This window comes from Aureococcus anophagefferens (genome assembly GCF_000186865.1).
Source record: "Aureococcus anophagefferens unplaced genomic scaffold AURANscaffold_33, whole genome shotgun sequence".
Classification (NCBI taxonomy): Eukaryota; class Pelagophyceae; order Pelagomonadales; family Pelagomonadaceae; genus Aureococcus; species Aureococcus anophagefferens.
In genome coordinates, this window is record NW_008705591.1 from 113477 (window position 1) to 116184 (window position 2708).

The 2708-nt window shown below is 66.2% G+C and overlaps 1 protein-coding gene across 1 annotated transcript; it reads left to right on the forward strand.

The window, feature by feature from the left end:
- Nucleotides 1-416: 416 nt before the first annotated feature.
- Nucleotides 417-2468, forward strand: AURANDRAFT_38967 (hypothetical protein; the record flags this gene model as incomplete). Its single annotated transcript, XM_009042514.1, has 7 exons — nt 417-753; nt 813-967; nt 1029-1142; nt 1197-1348; nt 1413-1530; nt 1595-2084; nt 2172-2468. 6 exons carry the CDS (start codon nt 460-462, stop codon nt 1713-1715), a joined length of 954 nt encoding a protein of 317 aa, XP_009040762.1.
- Between the last annotated feature and the right edge of the window lie 240 nt (nt 2469-2708).

Consider the following 2708-nt stretch of genomic DNA (forward strand, 5'->3'; position numbering starts at 1 on the left):
GCAAGGCTCGACTGGCGGCCGCAGTAGGCGAGATCCGTGGAACGCGTCGCTGCGAACGCTGCCGCACAAGCCCAGGCCCCCAGCCTCTAAGTATAAGCATGCAGGCCTATAAGCATATACATGCAGCGCGCCCGCGGGTGGGCGGGCACGTGCGGGGCAGCATGCGCTAGTCGCTTGCACTAGCCGTGCTAGTAGTGACTCACTGTTCAAAGAATGTTCTTGTAAGATGCGCATTACATAATGGGACCGTGCTCGAGCCGCCCGCGGCTTCGCCTAAACGACAACCTCCTCAGCACGGCCGACTTTTCATCAAAATACATCAAGAAAGTGACGCGAGGTGATGGGAAGAGGGAACATCTCTGGAGGCCTCTCTGGGCCAGGGAGCTTGGGAAGGACTTCTCAGATCTTGCCGATGTAGTCAGAGTCAGAAGAGGGCAATGATGAAGCTACCGCGGTAGCATGAACGTGATGGATGAAGCGCTTCACGACGACGACGAGCCCGCGCCTTTGTTGGTGCCGTACGCCGGCGGCGCTTCGCCAGTTGTCGCGGGCCCTGGCGGGCGCGCGAAGGTGCCGGTGACGATCCTGTGCGGCTTCCTCGGCGCCGGGAAATCGACCCTGCTCCGGCGGCTGCTCGCTGGCGACCACGGCCTGCGTATCGCGGTCGTCGAGAATGAGTTCGCTGACACGCGAGGTCTCGAGAGTGTGCTCGTTTCCGAGGGCGCGTGCGCTCTCAGCCCCGACGGGGCCATCGTCGCGAGCCCCGCGCCCACGGTTGGCGGCAGCGCGCGATGCGATCGCGTGCTACGTAGGTCGAGCTACGGAATGGCTGCGTCTGCTGCTCTGTCAAGGACGAGCTCGCGACGGCACTGGAGGACCTCGTAGCCCGCGCGGCGCGGCCCCTCGACGCGATCGTAGTCGAGCTCAGCGGCGTCGCCGACCCCGGGCCCGTCGCAGCCGCATTCTGGCCTCTCATCGGCGCCCGCGGCGCGCGCCGGCCGACGCGTCGAGCCCCTGCTGCGCCATAGGCTCGACGAAGCCCTCGAGTCGTCCGTCGAGCTCGACTCGATCCTTTGCGTCGTCGATTGCGTCCGCGGCCGCGAGCTACTTGCGTCACGGGGCGCCGGCGGCTTCGAGGCGCGGCGCTACTCCCGCGTCGCGAGCTGGACGAAATCCCGACGCTACTTCGCGCGCAGGCGCCAGGTCGCGCATGCAGATCGTATAGTGCTCAACAAGTGCGACGCGGCCCCAGCGCTTGCCGTAGACGTAGCCGCGGCCACCGTCACCGGTCTCAATCCCGCCGCTGACGCACGTCGCGCCGTGCGCGGTCGTGGCGACTTCCCCATCCGCGCGCGCCCCGCGCCGCGCCATGCGGGGACGCGCGGTGCGAGAGTGCGCGGGTCGCGGCGTAGGCGGCTGGCTGGTCGCGTCAGGCTCCTTCGCAGCCGCTGCGCGGTCCACGAGCGCGATGGCTGCTGCCATGCCGGGCGCCTTTGCCTTTGCGCACAATGGTGTCGCATGGGGCGCTGCGCACGGCCCGGTGCCCTCACTGCGCGCGACACCACCTCAACCACGACCCATGCGCCGCACGCAGCACCGCAACGCTCGACCGCGTTCTCGCTGTCGACGCGCGGACACGCGAGCGGCACTTTCGACCTTGGGGCGACTTGGGGACTTCGCTACGACTGAGTATTTCAGCTATCGACGGGCTATGACACCCGCCTGAGCGTCGGCCGCCGTGACCGCGACACTGAGGAGCTCGACACCGTGCAACCGTGGTCGCGCGATTTTTCGGTCGAGCGCAGGCGCGGAAGCTCGAGCACCTCCTCGGTGCCTACCTCTGGCAGGATAGCGGCGAGCGGCGCGTTTTTCGCGCCAAGGGTGCCGTCTACACGACGAGTGGGCTCGCATGCGCCGGCGCGGAGCTTGAATCACAAGCCGAGGGCGATTGAGCTTCGATGCGCAGTATTCTCCCAGGTGCTCGTTCAGGGCGTCGGCGACGCGTTCGAGGTCTCGCCGCTCGTCGCCGCAGACACCATCCCAGCGTCTGTGCTCACGCTCATCGGCGTCGGCCTGCGGGACGAGTGCCCCTTCAGCGTCCCGCGTGTCACCTCGCCTCCGGGAAGGCCTGGCACGCACCCGGCTCGCCACACCGGCCGCTCCGGACTCAGGCCACTCGGCGATCGGCTCCGTGCATGCCTCCCCGACGACGGCTCTCATTGAGCTCTGCCGACGACGGCGCCCACCGGCGCCCACCAACAAAATAAGCGGGTCGAGCGGCGCGCTTAAACGAGGGATTTGACTGGGGTATGGCAGCGTAGTGGAGATTATCCTCGCCGGCGGTGATCAGGAACATTGCTGTTTGCCCCACCACGACCGACACTCCGCGTGAGAAGACCTGCCTGGCGTACACCCAAGCCAGCAGAGGTCGCGTGCTAATGAAGGAGCCTTGTAATTTGCATACGCGGAGTTGCCTAGACCCGGCGGTACTATATGTTTCCGGGCGCTGGACGTCGCGTAGCAGCCCGTGCGCCGGTCCGTGTCCTCGGCGCTAGTGAACGCACGCTCGCGCCCAGCTGCCACGCTCTCGTATCGCCCTAGAAAGGGCCCGGGGCCGGCAATGTTTGATCAGTGTCGAAATGGTCAAGACAGAAACGAAATTTGGGGCGCTTTATGCTTTACATTACCTTGCGCCCTTCCATCGCGAC